Below are 16812 nucleotides of genomic sequence, written 5' to 3'. Positions count from 1 at the left end.
ACAACAAGCAGAGGTTGGCTTTAAAAATATTCTTGGGGGAGGGGCTGGTTAGATTGCTGAAGTCATGACACATACTGAAACAAATAGAATTAAAAAAAAATGTAGCTACAAAGAAAAACAGAAAATGTGCCCGAGAGGGCAAAGGTAAGTGTATTGGGAGACGGGGCAATGGAGTACTCTTCTGATAAAGTGTAGAGAAGCATTTACAGTGTGGTGAGGAAGGGAGCGGGGATTTAAAATGGGATTTTAGGATAAAGGGTAGTGTTAAGGGATTGGAATGGTTCCAGCATTTTAGAGTTATTTTATTTTATTTATTTGAAAAGTTTTATATAGCGCTGGCTAGACCCGGAGGTATCGGAGCGCTTTACATGAGGATCAGCAAGTTACAGGTAACATCAATTAAATCAAAGACTCATGGAGGGAGGAGGAGGGGGAGGGAAGGAAACACAACGGGGAAACAAGAAAAACAATGTCATTAAGTGGTAAGAGGCATTTAAGGTTCAAGGAAAAGTAATATTAAGGGGTGAAAGGGGATTTGTAAGGTTCAGAGATTGGTATTGTGAAAGGGCTTTAGTTTCAGGGCAGGGCAGCATTAAGGGATGGGTAGTGTTAAGTGGTTCAGTATAATCTAGCAATAAAGGGAAATAAAGAGTGTTTTCGGTTTGGGGGGAGGGAAGTGTTAAGGAACATCCAGGAATTAGTGGGGTTCAGGGAAGGGTAGCATTAAGTGGTAATAGAGATTTTAGGGTTCAGAGTAGGGTAGCGTTAAGGGGTAGTAAGAGGTTTGTACAGTTGCAGGAAGGGTAGCATTACGTTTTTTTTAAGGTTCAGCGAAGTGTAACGTTAGGGACAGTAAGGTTTAGCTATGGTTCAGGGAAGGCTATAGTTAAGAGTTAGTAAGGGCATCTTATTAGGATTCAGGGAAAGGTAGCATAAGGGGTAGTCTGTGGTTTTAAGGGTTCAGGGAAGAGTAGCTTTACGGGTCAGTACAGCTTTTTAAGGTTCATGGAAGGGTATAATTAAGTGGTAGTAAAGGGTTTGTAGAAATTAGGGAAGGATAGCATCAAGGGGCACATAGGGGTTTATATGGTTCAGGGATTTGAAGTGTTAAAGGTGGTAAGGAGTTTTTTTAGGTTTCAGGAAAGAGTAGAACTAAAGGGTAGGAACTTTTTTTTAAGGGATCAGGGTAGGTGTCCATTAAGGGGTAGTAATGGGTCTGTAGTATTAAGGGAAGGGGAGTGTCAATAGCTAGTAAGAGATCTTCGAGTTCAGGAAAGCGTAGCATTAAAGGGTAGTAAGGGATTTATAAGGAATCAGGAATGGGTTCCATTAAGGGGTAGTAAGGGGGTTGTAGGGTTAAGGGAAGTGTTAATAAGTAGTAAGAGATCTTAGGTTTCAGGGAAGAGTAGCATTCAAGGTTTTTACGGGTTCAGTAGGGTAGCATTAAGTGGTAGTATTGTCATTTAGGGTTCAAGGAAGGGTAGCGTTAAGTGGTACTAAGGGGCTAATAAGGTGCAGTTAGATAAATTAAAGAATGCATGTTATAAAAACGATTTTCAAAATGCAAAATTTTTGGAATTGCCCTAAGTAATGAGGAACATATTAGTAGCTCGACAAATTTAACTCTACTTTAATGTATTGAACATTTCATAAGTCAACTTTATTACATACGTACTAAGCAGATGAAAGCACCCAGGTGGATGACTACTACGTTACTCACGAAATGAGGGTAGCCTGCTATGGGATAGTGTTTAAGGACTGTAAGAATTACATGTTTGTCCGACTAAGGATGAACTTAATTTAGAGGCTGTACACTGTGTAAGGGATTATGGGACTGCATGAGGCACAAAAACAGAAAAAGAGTCAGGCACATGCTTGCAGCATGCATGGTTTTTCCACGCTTTTCATAAAACAATACCATATTTGTCCAAATAGGCGCAGGATACGAATATAAAAGCCAATAAAATCATGTCTAGGTTTTAGATCGATGTTCAGAAATTAAAATTAAGAGTTATTTATGGTGATTTCTTGCCTTTGGGGGATTCTGGACTATTCTACTTTTAATGAATAGAAAAGGGAACAGCAGCTAATTAAAAGTATATAACCATGTAGACAAAAATCGTAAGAGATAAGGGGTTAAATTGCAATACAACGGATTGCCAAACAATTTTAAATAATTGTGGTCAATGGCATACAACAAATGCTAATTGCATCCATATAAGACCACAGTATTGAATTAAACATTGCATTCTAAAACGGAACGTGGGAGAATAATTCTTAATTTAATTGGGGACTGGGGCTGTTAGTCTTAATTTATACAGATTATAAATATTAGATGTGAAATGTGCATTCGTGAAAACACCGAGTAAAGAAATCACAGACCATAATAGCTCTAAGTTCAAATAAGTCTTTAGATCACAAAGCTATACTGATCTCAACTGCTAAAATAATTAAATTATGATTGGTGATGGCAAAAGAATTACAAACCAATGCATCTGTCTAAAATGATTGGCAACAGGTATAAACTGTTTAGGGTACTAAAAATGGGAGCTGCAGTATCTAGCAACATAAAACAAATTGACAAGCCATTCAAAAAGCATACGAGAAAGTAGAGTCAGAAAGTAATGCAGACTGCTAAATATATATTTGCAATCACAAATTAGTCGCACATAATCATACAATGAACTGACTGTGACAGTTAATTAAGACAGAATGAAGGTAAAAACAAATACTGGGTACGAGTGTGGTAATAAGGCAGGCATACTGGGGATACTCATCTCTAGCCACACCCTTCAGCATGGTTTCTTTGACAAACTTGACTGAGCCTTTCTTTGTCATTCCGAAAAATAACTAGCATTACACTCACTACATCATAAACTACAGGCAACTTCCGGGCGCTAGAGCCCCTTTCAAGGGAAACTGCCCTTTCAAAGCGGGCTGAGCCATGCGTACCATTTCCATGCAAGTGGAATAACGCTTGCAAGTGGAACAACGCTTGCCTGAACCATCCATCTCCCTTAACCACGCATATGTGTGGTTAAGGCAGACAGCGGTCTAGATGTCCAGATAGGCAAAGAGAGGAACAGGAAGCATACAGAAAAAAAGCTCAGGACAGGTAAGAGGGGCTGGGGCAGGGTTTGGGTGGGTAGCTTTTAGGGTTGGGGCAGCTTTAGGGCTCAAGGCGGGGAGGGTTGGGGTCGTTTTTTTTGGAAGGGGCAGGGTTTTAGGGCTAGCGGCGGGGGTTGGGTAGTTTTAAGGGCTAGGGCTGGGTTTCACGCTTGGTAAAAGCACATTCGTTGTTGTTGAAGCACGCATGGTTTAGCCATGCGTGCTTCTGTCATACAACCCCCTTTAAAACATGTCAGATTACACCTCTGACATTCATTCTGTGTTTTGCTTCTTCTGTCTTCCAGGCCTTCTTTACTCAGTGACAACATTTGTTTTTCTCTGTGGTATAATTCTTTAAATGTTATTCTCTGCTGTTTTTCTCTATTAGGAGCGAGTCTAATTTCTTGTTGGCTTCTGTTGACACCACTTACTGCTCTTCTAGCCATAGAGTCTGCTGCAATGCTGTCCACTCTGCTGCTCTCCATCTCGGCCCCTTTGGTCCTCCTTTTGCATCTGTTTAGCCCTCTTTTTAGCTTTCAATTTTACACCTTTCCGGACCTCAGTTGCACATTTACATCCTCAAATCAGCTGTCAAACCATTCAACCCCTCTACTTATCCAATTCCTGTTTAAAGTCAGTTGTGATCTCCATCTTGTTCATTCTCTGTACTCCTTCATTTGCAGACTGTAACACAGCTGGTTGCCCTTGCCACTATCAACCATCTCTCTAACGCCACTTCTGCTGCCAGAGCATGTTTGACATGTCAGCCACCTTCTCTGGTCATCCCCTAATTTGCCCTCCTCTCCTAGGGACCCTCCCTGCGTTGTCCACTATACTGACTGCAGGCCCCCGTTCCTTGACCATCACAAATACTGCCATTCTGTTTACCCATGTATTAATCTTGTCTGTGCTGGTGACCCGTCTACGCGGTCCCTCCTAGAATAGGTTCTATTGAGGAGTAGAGCTGAGAAGACTGAGGGCTGGCATGGAGGTTGTTGAATAAGAGCAGCTACAAGGCAGGCATTATACTTAATGCTATGTAGACCTGAGCAATGTATGACCTAACCAGCTGGCTTCTATGACATCAATGAGGGTGGGGCTAACAAAGACTGCATCTCATTTCCAACAAGAATAGGAGAAGCAGCAAAGCAATGTTAAGACCATGTAACAACACAGTATTTTTCAGAGCCAGTGTAAAGTTAACTTCTATAACCCAGCGACGTTTTAAGCCATTTTTAAATAGGTGTCTTTTCATCATAGGCCTTACAATTGGTGGTTTCAAACCCAGACTCTTTTCTTTAATAAAAATAGCGCAGCATTTTGGAGAAATGTTACTTATTATTTAACACTAACTGTGGTCTTGACCCATGTTCACTTTATCATTGCATTACTTGTATGGCAGTATTAACATTGTTATTCATATGTTTTTTTTTAGCTGAAAAATGTATTCAACAAGTACAATTTTGTGAAGCAAGCATGTTAAGAGTGCACTGTAGCTTGTGAGCTACAACGATCTGTCCCTTTGTAAAGCGTGCATGCTGACACCGCAACCAGCAAAGAAATTAGTTTACCTGGTGTTGTCATGATGAGGGTTGGAGGAAGTGACAGCACCCGAACCACCACGTAACACTGGCCTAAGGTTGGGATTTGCAGAAATGAGACACAAAGACAGAATAGGGAAAAGGAAATAAGAAATACTAAACACAACACAGGGACAAAGTGAAACTATTGCATTATATTGTATAGTGCTTATATACAATATAAATTCATCTCATTCAGATAATTTGTACAAAGATTCCCTTCCCCAACCTGTGACAGATCTCCTTTTGTACACAGCTTCAATACAAAACAGCACTTTCAAGAGCATGATTACTTTGACCCTGATACACATTTCTTCTAGGGGTACACATCAGGGCTCTATTAAAAAAATGAATAAAAGTGGAAATCTGTACTGAAATGAAACGCCGAAACGTTGCCACATCCGAAACTATCCAACCTTCTACGTTCTACCAATGGTGAGTGAAAGTCACAAAATCCTGTGGCCCGACTCACAATTCACCTTGGAGAAGTTGGAAAATGTGCTGATGGAGCGAGCTGATGAATGAAATTTTGTTCAAACTCGCAAAGTTAAACTTCCATAACAAATGTAATTGTATTAATAAGCATGTGTTGAAATCATTAATCAACTTAGTTTTAAAAATGCATACATTCAGAAAAAAACATGTGGGACTAATTTTTATGCTCTATGTTGCAATTGGAAGTGTGTGGAAAATATTAAACTAACCTTGTCTATTGTCTTTCTCAGTATTAAATGTGGCTGTTTAATTAATGGCATGTGCCTATTTGTGTGCTTATGATATGTTATGTCTTTTCTGTGGAAAAAGCTCGTGGAGAATCCTTATAGCCTAAAAGAAGAAGGTTAATATAAATGCTGCTCTGTGTGCTTAGCTAGGTAACATAAATTAATGAGTTAACAATTAGCAAAGGGGGGTGGGTAACAGAATGGGTTTCATTTCTCTAATTAATTAATGTTTTGTGTTTGTTTAAATACTAGTTTCCATGAGAGGCCTTAGGCCTACAAAAGATGGCGTTTTCGAATCCTGTCCAGAAAGGAGCCTTGCACAGAAGTGGAAAGTTTTACCATGTCGACAATTTTGTCAGAAAATACAGTTAAATAAGTTGTGCTTAATGTGCTCATGGAGAGAATGTTCCAAGGACAGGAAGCGGCAGGATTGCCAAGGCAAGGAAGTCATGAACTGTAGCTCGAATAAAAGATACATTTTCGAGGAAGCGAAATGACACGAAAGCAAAGGACAATAGGGCTAAAGAAAAGCCCGTTCTCGGTTTGAAAATAATGATGACACAATATGGACTGACATAAGACAGCCAATGGGAACTCTGGATGGAAAAGAAATATGAAAAATATTGAGAAGATTAGCTAGTTAGAAAGGTATAAAACCTGGCTCATAGGGAGGAGGGAATCTCTCCTCGCTTTCCGATTCCTGAAGGGCGTAACGTGCTGTTGGACTCTTTGGCGCACGTAAGGATAGCAGTCTTTAATGATTATTCTTTTAGGTGAAGTGAGTTTAGACAGGGAGATAGAATTTAGGGAATGGAAACTTATATTTTGTTTTAATTCATGCTAACTGATTTATCTTTGAAATGTCAGACTAAAAGTCTTTTTCTTAAAATGATGCTTTCACTTTGCTAACAAAATAAAGATTCTTGATTAAAAATGCTCTTTCTTTGAATGATAAAGTTAATAAAAATTAGATTTTGAAATGACAAGCTGGTCTTGTTTATTCATGGTCTAGTTATCATTAGTTGATCCATTCGCCTTAGTGACTTAATTAAATGTCATATGTTTTAAACCATGGTAAGAAATGATAAACTTCAGTTTGTAAATAATTATTTTTTTTTAATTTGTTTTATTTTTTTTCTTTTATCCTCATAGTGCGAATTTTTATGTGAATGGAGTTTTAGGTTTCTGCCTCTGATTGTATTTAACGGAGTGGCCCCTTAGTCTTTCGTATTTGGGAAGTTGCCAAATTTTTCGAATTTATCAGAGGAGTATCCTTAAACCATTACACATTTGCAGATCTGGTTTGGGATAGAGGTAAGAGCTAGCCACCTTGACTAGTCGACGAGTATTTTACTCGTCCACCAGATGTCATTTCGCATTAATCATTGGACCGTTTGTACCAACCCTGTATTGGAGTCTAGATGGTTTTCCAAGATTTCCCAAAATATAAATCTTTTAGAGATAGTTCCCTTTCTGTCTAATTTGTTAACCCTTATGGCAGAATTCATCCATGCTCCATGTGTTGGAGGTGATACACTAACCCAGTTGATACAGATCTCCTTCCCTGCCAGTACCATTAGCAAAAAAAGAAGGTTCTCTTGACATTTAGTTAATCTCCCTCCATCTTTAGTGTCTTCTATCCCAAAAAGAGTTAGGATTGTACTTACAGTTAGTTGTTTATGCATGATCCTGCTCACGGTCTTACCAACTTCTTCATAGTAACTTTCCAGAGATGGGCAGTTTTTAAACATGTGGACATCATCTGCCTTTTCTTCCCCACATTTCGGACATTTTTTTACGCCAGCATTCTTGAATTTGGAAACTTTTTTCGGAGTCCAGTATGCACGGTGTATTGTATATAAGTGATTTCTTTTCAAAGCCGCTGACTTTAGGGTTGACCAACATTTTCCTACAGATTTTTCCCATATGTTATCCAGGTTGGCTATTTGTAAATCTCTCCCCCAGATTTCGTCCTCAATCTGTGTATCTCTATTTGCTGCTTCTATAAGGGCCCAGTACCACTTTGCAACCTCTTTGTTGATTTGTGAGTTTTTTACAATTTCTTTTTCCAGATTTTCGGTGTCTTGTTTATTTATAGGGATGGTTCTGGCCCAGCTTGACATTTGAAAGTATTTAAATTTGGAAATTGAGTCGTTGGTAATACTTTGTAGTTCTTCCCAAGTAACCAGAGAGGATCCTTTTAGTAGCTGACCCCAATAATTAATATTGGCTAGTTTCAGGGGGTTTGCCATTGAGTCTTTTAGACATTCTGGGGTTCCTGGAGATTCCCATATGGGAGCCATTGTGCTGTAATATTGGATGTTCAGGGCTATTCTAATTTGTGTCTTCGCTGCCTCTCTTAGAGTCTTCAGTTTTATTTTTTTAAAGTATTTTGGATGTCCAAATTTGAATAGAAAGTGGTCCACTGACTCCTTCAGTACTTGCAAATATTTAGGATAATAATGATGAGTTTTGAACAATGTCTGCATGTTTTTAAACTGAAACGCCTTGTAATATTCCGTCAGGTCTGGACTGGCTAATCCTCCTTCTTGTTTACCTCTTCTGAGTTTTTTCCAAGATATCCTCGTTCCCTTCGAGGCCCATATAAAGCTGGCAATTTCCCCCCGTGGTGTTTTTAGAAGGGCTTTTCCAAATTCCAAGGGAATGGTGTCGAAAAGATATGTATACTTTGGCAAAATCGACATTTTAATAATATTTGATCTTCCAATAATACTAAGTGGGAGACTGGACCACACTAAGTAATTTTCTCACTTCTCCTGCCACTTTGTTTAGGTTACGCTGTGGAATCTTCTCAAGATCGTGATTTACTAAGATTACTAGATATTTTATTTCCTTCTTGATGTTTGAATTCTTGAAATGTGTATTCCAGGTCATTATTTCAGTTTTAGAGTGATTTACTAGGTAGCCAGAGATCTTTCCAAACGTACTTATGATCTCTTCTATGGTCGATTTAGAGCTAACATAATCTTTCGTAAAGAACATCAAGTCGTCTGCATACAATGCGATCTTTTTTCCCAATCATGATGCGTAAACTGAGTTATTTCTTTAGCGTCAATATATAAGTTAAAGAGCAAAGGCGAGTGAGGGCATCCCTGTCTGGTTCCTCTCTCTATGATCACATCCTCTGTCAGGCTGCCATTAACTAGAATTTTTGACCTTGGTGTTTTGTAGATTTCTTTCATGACGTGTATAAACGGTTGGCCTATGTTGTTCTTATCCATGACTTTTTCAAGAAAGAGCCAGTTAACTCTATCGAAAGCCTTAGCGGCAATCGACGGTGAGTATTGTGAGCGGGATTTTCTCTTGTGTGGCAATGTCGATGGTACTCAGGAGTTCATGAGTAATTTCATGCAGTTGTCTTCCTTTAATAAATCCTTTTTGATCCGTATTTATAAGTTGGGACATTACTCTTCCTAACCGGGCTGCCATAATTTTTGTGAAGATTTTATAATCTGCATTAAGCAGCGATATAGGCCGATAAGACTCACATCTATTAGGGTCCTTGCCTGGTTTTAGTATGACAGTTATTACAGAGTCATTCCAAGAGTCGGGGATTTTATTTTGTTGTTTGAGGGTCAGATTTGCCAACTCTGTGATGTATGGTGACAGAGTGTCGTTTAATATCATATAGAGTTCGTTTGGTAGAGCGTCTGGACCTGCTGCCTTACCTTTTTTAGGTTTTTGATTGTCTCCTCTACCTCACTTATTTGAATCTCTTTATTCAGTTCTTCCTTTTCTTCTTCTGTTAAGGCTAGAGATGGTATAGCATCAAGGTACTCATCAATCTGACCTTCTAGGGGGTTGGTATCTTCTGTGTATAATTCTGTGAAGAATTTCTTGAACTCTTGTCTGATTTCATTCTCGTCAGTACTTTGGTTCGCCTGGCCGTCTTGATGTATACTCCCTACTTTGTTCCTGGTTTGATCTGTTCTTAATTTCCACGCAAGCCACTTTCCACAACCTTCTCCATATTCATGATTTCTTAATTTACTTGATTCCCATTTTGTACGCACTCTGTCTTCTAGTGTATCCTCAAGTTTTTCTTTCTGACTTTGCCTCTTTCTTTCCAATTCCTTTTTCCTGGTTATGTCTTGTTCTACTTTTATTTCGGCATCTAGGGAGTAGATGTTTTTTTCCAGATCTTTTATCTCTTGCTTCATTTTTTTATTTTTATATGCACCCATACTTAGTAGTTTTCCCCTTAGTACTGCTTTGAAAGTATCCCACGTAATCTGTTTAGTCGTACCGATTTTATTCTTTTCAAAGAAATTTTCTGTTTCTATTTTAAGTTACTTTACAATTTGCTGATCTAGTAGTATGAATCGTTGTACCGTAAATCTTTTATGGGATTTTGTTGTCTCTACTTGAAGTGTTAGTTGAACCGCAGAATGGTCTGATAAATGAGCAGGTAGGTGAACTAAGTTTTTTACTCTCACTGATAAGTCTCTATCAATAAGGAAGGAGTCGATTCTCGACCTATGTCCTAGTTTTTTGTTGTGCAATGTAAAAGGCTGATTTTTTTCCCCTTTCTCTCTCCAAATATCTATCAGTTCCAAGTCTCTTTTGTATACACTAATCCACTCCCTCATTTTTGGTAAGTTTGCCTGCCTGCCCGGGGGAAACCTATCGATTTTTGGATCCATTATGAGGTTAAAATCACCTCCCAGGATTATTGGGGTGGTGGCTAGTAATAAATGAGAGTAGAGTTTTCGTAAGGGGTCTGCGTCATCTAAGTTGGGTCCGTAATATCCTGCTATTGTGTACGAGCTATTTTCAATCCTTAGTTTCGCTATTGCCCATCTCCCTTTACCCTCTACTTCTTCCGACTCTAGGGTAGCTTTAAGTGACTTTTTAATTATTATCGCTATCCCTTTAATATTACACTCTTGTGTGGTGCATATGTATCTGTCTACCCATCTCAGATTCTTTATTATTTGGGCCCACTCTTCTTTTATTAGATGTGTATCCTGTAATATAATTATTTCACACAGGCACTCAAGAATCCTATTCCTTCTGCTTTTTGTCCTCATACCATTTACATTCCAGGAGAGAATTTTAACATTTTTACTCGTGCTCCCCATCTGCTCTCTTTCTCCCTAGCGCTTCCCAATCCCGTATACTATTCATTTTATTGCGTAGGATAGGCAACTCCTTTCATTTTTCAATTTTTTTCTGGCATTTGAGGATTTTTTTCTCTATTTTTTCCCTATTTTGCTCCCCACCCTCGTTCTGATTTGTATATTTTTTTGTGTTTTCTTTTTAGTGGTTTGTTTTTACCCTCCCTGGGGAAGCCTCCGTCTTCTTTTCTTAGGGTTATCTTCCTAACCCTTTGCGGCTCCTTTACCCCTGACTCTTGGCATATATGTGTTTAAAAGTTTTATTTCTACAACGCTGTACACCATTAATCAACTTTTTTATTTCTGTACTGCAGCTGAAACTCAAATATATGCTAGAAAGGATTTCTTCTTTATCTTATCAGCTCTTCCGACATGACTTTTTCTCGCATTAAATCTAAGAGAGATTTTACTTCTTCTGGGTCCCTTATGTTTCTCATTTTGTTTCGCCACATTATCCCTAACGAAGGAGGGAACTTCATCTGAACCGTTCCGCCAAGTTGTTGTAATTCTGGCATTAGGTTCCCTAGCTTCCACTGTCTTTTTTGCGAGGCTTTAGACATGTCCGATCTAATTTTAAAGGACCAGTTATCTTTGTTAAAGTTAACTTTTTTCAATGCCTCTCCCAGGATTTTTTCTTTAAAACATAGGTTTTGAAGTTCACAAGTATTTTTCTTGGTGTTTTTCTCTCTTTGTTCTTACTGAATGGATCCCTGTGTGTTCTTTGTATATCTTCTTCGAGCAACGCTCTATCCGCCCATGGGAAATGCTCTGATAGTAATTCCACCACATATTTTTTAATGTCAGAACCTTCTTGATTTTCTGGCACATTTAATATCCTTATATTATTTTTTCTAGCTTGGTTCTCAAGCGATTCCATCTTCTCATGCATTGTTTTGCTCTCCTGCTTCAGGGAGTTTATCTCCTTTTGGTTTTTTTCCACCTTCTTATTTAAGGTGCCAACTTCGCTCTCTATAGCAGTCACTCTGTCTCCCAATGCGTTGAGTTTGTTGTCTAGGTTCTCACATGCTTCTTGAATTTTATCTTGCTTGGCTTCTGATATGGTGAATTTCTCTCTCATCTCCGTCCATATTTTCTCAAGTAATTGATCTGTGTGGCTTTTTAAAATACCATCTCCCATTTTTTGTAACTCAGGCTCGAGCATCGCGTTCTCATCATCCGTTGTTTCCTCCCTTATCTCTGCGGTACCAGTGTCTTTAGCGCCCCCGGTTGCCATGATGCTCTCTGGGAGGTCGATATTTGCTTCTTCTTCCCTGTTTGCTTCTCTGGTTGTCGAAAAAGTCAACCTAATTTGTGCCGCCTTATTCTTACTGCTAACTGGAGGTATTTTTTCAGGGTGTAAGTTTGCTTGTGAATCTTGTCGTGGGACAGGTAACACTGGAGAAGGCACGATTTTTTGCTGTGTTAGAATAGGATGTTCTAGTGTTGATTGTATCGATAGCTGTCCCAGCTCCTCAGTGTATGAATTTTGTTTTAGCTGTACTTTAAAGTAAGTTCTTAGCGATGGTGTTATCCTAATTTTTCTTTTCTGTGATGTATCAGTTTTGCTTCTGGTTGAAGCTTTTACGTTTTCAGTATTTGTTTTTATGCTCTCTTTAGGCGGCTTCCTGACTCTTTTTTTGATCTCTCTGGGAAAAATCCCTTTTGGGTATTGCTCCTGTTTAAGAAAATTCCTGTTTCGCAGGCTATAGTTCGATATAACCTGCCTGTCTTGTTTGCCCGGTGCGCCCTCCAATTTATTTACTATGTTAGCTTCCAAGCCTCCTGCTGGCTCAGTATGTTCGGGGACTTCCTTACAATCGCTACACCCACCCTCTCCTCCCTCCTCTGTGCCTCTTAGTCTAGCGCTCATATGCCTAAATAATTTTGTAAATAGTTTATGAATAGTTCTGATTAATTAGGTCACATGATTCAGTCGCTCAAAAATTGTCTCTTTAGTTTATGGGCCTTGGTAGTGATTCATGATTAATGGTGAGTATTGTGGAGATAAGTAACATTTGTGAAACAGTTTTTCATTAGGAGCGCTGGATCAGTGCTGCTCTTCTTAAACAGTAATTAGATGAAAACTCTGCAGTGCTGCGGGCACTCTATTCATTGCAAGCACTTTACAACCGCACAAGAGTGAAGAAGGCTACATGGATTAAAATGTCAGTGACTAGTCAGTATCTATAGGGGCAAAGTTCGGGGTTTTCAAACTGCAAATGATTCAGAATCCCTATCCTCGACCATTTTAACAATCATTCTTGCCTGGCAGCAGATGAGTCACCAATAAAGATCCTTTAACCAAACACCCCTGCTTCAAGATCCGGTTTCAGTAAAACCAAACATTAACAAAATATATATATATATATATATATATATATATATATATATATATATATATATATATATATATATATATATATATATATATATATATATATATATATATATATATATATATATATATATATATATATATATATATATATATATATATATATATATATATATATATAATTTGCTATCAATTCTGTTGAGAGCATATTTAAGACATTAGGAAGATCCATCACTGATATAAGTTTGGCATGGCCTGTTTTTCTTGTCCTCTTACATTTCTTGTGAGGAGCCCAGTATTTACACTTGAAATAAATTAGGTTGTGGTGGTGAGTTATAAAGCAAACACTACTTAATTACCTCTCTGCGCTTGCCAACTCGACTGTCATGTTGGCTTCATCCCAACTAACCAATTGCTGAGCTGTTATTGAAAATTACACTATTTAAGGGAGGACAACGAAGGGACATTTGTTTCAGGATGCTTTCATGCTAAGCATTATAGAAATGTTAGTGATCCCAAACGAACAGCCTTTACCTGTCCTATACCTACAGTGCAGCTATGATACTTAAAGGAACTGTACCTGGGATGGCCAAGTTTACAAGTATGCTTGTTATTTTATATTTTACAAAAGAACGGACAAGGAGTCAGAGCTAGCAGAGCTACTTCACAGAATTGCCTGATGCTCAGGACCTGCACTACTGCACTCCAGATGGGGTTCAGATTCCTTCGCTACAAACAGAAGAAGCAAGAGAAATAATGATGCACAAAGAAGCCCACCGAGTGTGACATTTTGAAAGCTCATTGCTGGGTAATATTTGAAGGCCTGCATTCCCACCATGCCAGAGGAGCAAACAAGGTGGCATTCCCCTAATAAAAGGCTCACCCGCAGACATGGAGACTTTAAGCCTGTATTCAAGCAGGCAAGGAGCAACAAGGGCAAGATATCACTTCTAGAAGAGGAACAGTATGCGAGCAATGCAGGCGATTCTCCTATTAGTAGTCTTAGATTGCAGCATGAAAATGTGAGAAGTCTAGACTGCACACAGGCACTTCAAGTGCGACGCAATGCTCTGGTGGCTTGGAGCCCGGGTACCCTGCTGCCACAAGAGGAGTGGTTGAGGTCTAGATGTGAACAGTCAAGCCAGTGGACGTTTCAAGTGGAATCTTGCCTTTCCATGATTCAATCAAAGAGGCCCTTATTAATTGTTGGCAGCCATTTTTAAGTGAAGTTTTTTAAGTTGATCTTGGGTGGAGGCAAGTTCAGGCAGTGGTTTGCTGAAGGAAGAGTAAAAACGTCTATGTAGCATTGAATAAAGAGATGCCTGACAATAGTTGGGTTTACCAGACTGAATTCCTCGTCCACAATGCTCCAAAGATAGATCACTTTATAACTGTACTTAAATGGATTGAGACCGGCATTGAAGGGAACAACACAGAAGGTCCTATAAGGCCGTCTCATCCAAAGCCTTCAACCAAAACAGTTTATTGTTCAACACAGTTCACAAACAGTTGTAGGACTCAGGAAAGAAATTATGAACAAATACAACTAAAACATGTGCTTACTCTTAGTCTGATTATTCAGAATATTCATTGGTGCTCATGGAATGCTGAGAATAAAGACATGAAAGAGGACAGCGTGGAACCAGACAATGTAAAATTGTCTAGGAATGTCTCCATACTTGCTACAGGATTCTTCAGTGTGAGGATGTGTTGAGAAATGATAGCAGAGAAATGCAGAGACCTGGGGTTTCGAAATAGCCATTGCAAGGAAAAAGGGGAAGACGTCTTAGCACACATGTTGATATTGAGTTCTGCATTGTTTGCTTGATCAGAGAGATAAAATTGCTTATGTTATGATACTTATTTTATTTATAAAAGATGTATATAGCGCTAGCTAGCCCCGAAGGTGTCAGAGCACTTTACATGATCCTGAGCAAATCCAGTGAAACAGGAATGCAATAAACATATGAAGCGAGACTGAATAGATAATAGTACACAACAAAGCACAGTAACAAAAACCAAAACAAGAGAACAATTCAACAGAATCAATAGACCGTATAAGCAAACAAGCAACTATGACCGAAGATGCAGTCCTATACACGAGATAATAATAAAGGTCAGTAGTCTAAGAATTAAAGTATTTGTTGAGTAGGAGGAGTTTCAGTTCTTTTCTGAAGCAAGGTAAGGAGGGATTGCATCGCAGATTGCTAGGTAGAGTTCCATATGCTCGGAGCATTTTCCAGAATAAGAGTGAGACTTGGTAGATGATTTTATTAGATTGGGAGGTAGGAGCAAAAGTATGTTGGCGCTTCCCAAAGATCTAGAAATCCCTGCTTCCGTAAGCTTGTTTTCCAAGTAGTTTGGTGAATGTGAGAGAAGGGCTTTGTGGAGGATACAGGCAGCCTTGTAAGTACATCTTCCTTTGATAGGAAGCCAGTTGAGGCTCTTGAGAGCAGGAGTGATGTGTTCAAACCATTTGACATCAGTAATGAGCCAGGCTGCCATATTTAGAACTGATCTAAGGGGGCGAGGGTAGATTTTGGCATCCGAGTGAGAACAGCATTTCCATAGTCCAGTTTGGAGAGGGCCAGAGATTGCAACACAATCTTAAAATCATTGGAGGGGATGAATGGTTTCGTTTTCCTGAGGTGTTTTAGTGTGTAAAGCGCTTCTCTGGCAGTTTTTAATGTGCTCTTTCATTGACCTGTTGTTGTCCAAGCAGAAGCCAAGGGACTTAGCAGAGTTGGATAGAATGAGAGAGCAATTTAAAGCATACAGTTTGCTGATCCATTTGTGAATAGGTTGATGGTTGCATTTGGGGGATAATAGAATTATTTCTGTTTTGTTGGGGTTTAGCTTTAAGTGATTAGAGTAAAACCAAGTTTGGATCTTGTTCAGTGTGGCGTTGAGATGTCGAATGTCACTGGGTGATTTGATTTTGTAGTAAAGTGGAGTGTCATCAGCATAAAGGTGCTAATTGATGCCTGCCTGCTTCAAGAAGACCGTAAGAGGTTTCATAAAGAGATTGAAAAGGGATGGGGGGAGAGATTTGAGGCCTGTGGCAAGGATCTGTGAATTTCATCGGATATATTGAGCATGGCAGTTTCAGTGCTAAAGCCTTTCCTGAAACCGAATTGGAAGATGTCAAGGTGGGAGAATTTACGTATAGGATGATTAAGTTGTCGTAAGACACATTTTTCCAACGTTTTGGCTAGGAACAGGAGGTTGGAGATAGGTCGGAGGTTGCTGAAAACATTAGGGTCACCTAGGACCTTGAATCTGAAGGTTGGGGTTGTGGAATAAGAAACCATGTCTGTTGGAATAAAATGGGGATGAATAAGGCTCACGCTGCTACTGGTAGGTTTCAAACTGGTAAAATGCTATGGGTATGCCTCCGGTTCGGTAGAAAGCAACAGATGTCGGCAAATGTCTTCATCCTTCACTGTGCAGGAAATGATTAATAAAAACAGTATTTTTGTTTCCTTTTACATGTAAAGACCACCATCACACACCCAAAAGTGAAAAGAGCTAATACGTGAAAATAAATATCGACAGTGGAGATTCATTTATTAGTGCCTAATAGACATGATAAAGTAACACAATGAACCAAGAAACCACCTAAAACATATTTTGATTAAGGAAGAAAGTAGAGGAATACTAACAAACAAAGTAAAGGGGAGATCTAACTTCTACCAAATTTCAGTAAAATGTCATCCCTGAATATTGTTGGGCTCTGGATTGGTGAAAAATCGAGACTACCCTCTTTTCAGAATGGCTGAGTGCAGTATTTTTGGTTAGGAACAAAGAATGAGTGAATTAAAGTTTCAACACTAGAGTGCAGTGAAACCATGGACTTTATTTAGGTGAGAAGTACACCCAACAGCCTACCGGGAACAAGTAACGTATCCACTAGGTTCAGCTGCAGCTCC

At 39.0% G+C, this 16812-nt stretch overlaps 1 protein-coding gene across 6 annotated transcripts in view; it reads right to left on the bottom strand.

Annotated features, from left to right (window-relative positions):
* Positions 1-16812, bottom strand: part of MFF (mitochondrial fission factor) — a 238205-nt gene that overhangs the window by 20802 nt on the left and 200591 nt on the right. For 4 of the 6 annotated variants that reach the window (XM_086943889.1, XM_086943888.1, XM_086943890.1 and 1 more), the window contains one exon: positions 4680-4742. The exons of the other annotated variants lie outside the window; for them this stretch is intronic. In XM_086943889.1, the coding sequence (XP_086800015.1) occupies positions 4680-4742 (63 nt within the window). The remainder of the gene's footprint in view (positions 1-4679; positions 4743-16812) is intronic. 6 annotated transcript variants of the gene reach the window in all.

This window comes from Lissotriton vulgaris, chromosome 11 (assembly GCF_964263255.1).
Source record: "Lissotriton vulgaris chromosome 11, aLisVul1.2, whole genome shotgun sequence".
In the NCBI taxonomy this organism is placed as follows: domain Eukaryota; kingdom Metazoa; phylum Chordata; class Amphibia; order Caudata; family Salamandridae; genus Lissotriton; species Lissotriton vulgaris.
Note: the sequence above shows the minus strand (reverse complement) of the source record. Positions and strands in the feature narration are given on the sequence as shown.